General features: G+C 51.0%; 1 protein-coding gene across 1 annotated transcript in view; it reads left to right on the forward strand.

Annotated features, from left to right (window-relative positions):
- Positions 1-6: 6 nt before the first annotated feature.
- The window catches only part of LOC106523978 (homeobox protein Hox-D4b), a 3,472-nt gene continuing 2,465 nt past the window's right edge, over positions 7-1,013 (forward strand). The window contains exon 1 of the mRNA XM_014017580.1: positions 7-809. Within this exon, the coding sequence (XP_013873034.1) occupies positions 368-809 (442 nt within the window). The 5' untranslated portion in view covers positions 7-367. The remainder of the gene's footprint in view (positions 810-1,013) is intronic.

Here is a 1,013-nt window from a genome sequence, read left to right on the forward strand (position 1 = left end):
ATAGATAGATAGATAGATAGATAGATAGATAGATAGATAGATAGATAGATAGATAGATAGATAGATAGATAGATAGATAGAAGGCTGTTTCTCAGGGTGCACAAACGTGGTCATTTTCTCAGACAGCACATCTTCATTAGCCTTCGGATGAACATTTTTTTTCCTCCAAATTATCCCATTACGTCTGACATAAACAATCCAAAGTGCCGCCTCCCATTGGCTGGCCGCAGGGTCATGTGACCCCCGCGGCCGTCCGTCTATTTGACAGCCGCAGGATGGCTTGATGCCAGAGGGGGGAAAGAGAGACGGAGAGAGGGGATAGAAAGAAAAATTAGTATTCTCCTACCAGCCTCACTATAAATCAATCATGGAGTCCTACGTGGTGAGCTGTATATATGCTGAGCCGCAGTTCCCGCCTTGTGAAGAAGATTACAGTAATTTTACTGACCAAGGGGGGTATTACAGCAGCCCCCAGGATAGTGGTAGTTACGGAGGGGGCTATCAGCCAATGCAGCCCCCTCTGTCTGCGTACGCATCACAACAAACCGGCTACCAACCCTCTGTGCAGGGCCACCAGCGCGAGGATGGAGAGGACCAGTCGCAGCATCAGAGCGCCGACTACCCCGGGTTCAGGGAGGCGGAGGCGCCCGGGAAGGAGAGGTTTCCGGCGGGGGAGCTGGGCTGCCACCAGGCCTGGATGACCTGCAGCGCGAAGCCCGCTCAGGTGCAGAGGAAGGCGGCCTGCCTGGGCAAAGACAAGCCGCCCATTGTTGTCTACCCCTGGATGAAGAAAGTGCACGTTGCGCATGGTGAGATAAAATGATGAGAGGCGGACTTTTTTTTCTCTTTCTTTTCTTCTGTCGCTCCTTTCTTTCTTCTTTCCATTTGGGCGCATCGTTTTTGTTGCAGAATTATTTACGAGCTCAGAGAGTCCAGGCGAGAATTACAGCCCCTATAAAGTTTTATGGCCCTGCCACAGTGTGTGTGTGTGTGTGTGTGTGTGTGTGTGTGTG

This window comes from Austrofundulus limnaeus, unplaced genomic scaffold (assembly GCF_001266775.1).
Source record: "Austrofundulus limnaeus strain Quisiro unplaced genomic scaffold, Austrofundulus_limnaeus-1.0 Scaffold172, whole genome shotgun sequence".
Taxonomy (NCBI): Eukaryota; Metazoa; Chordata; class Actinopteri; order Cyprinodontiformes; family Rivulidae; genus Austrofundulus; species Austrofundulus limnaeus.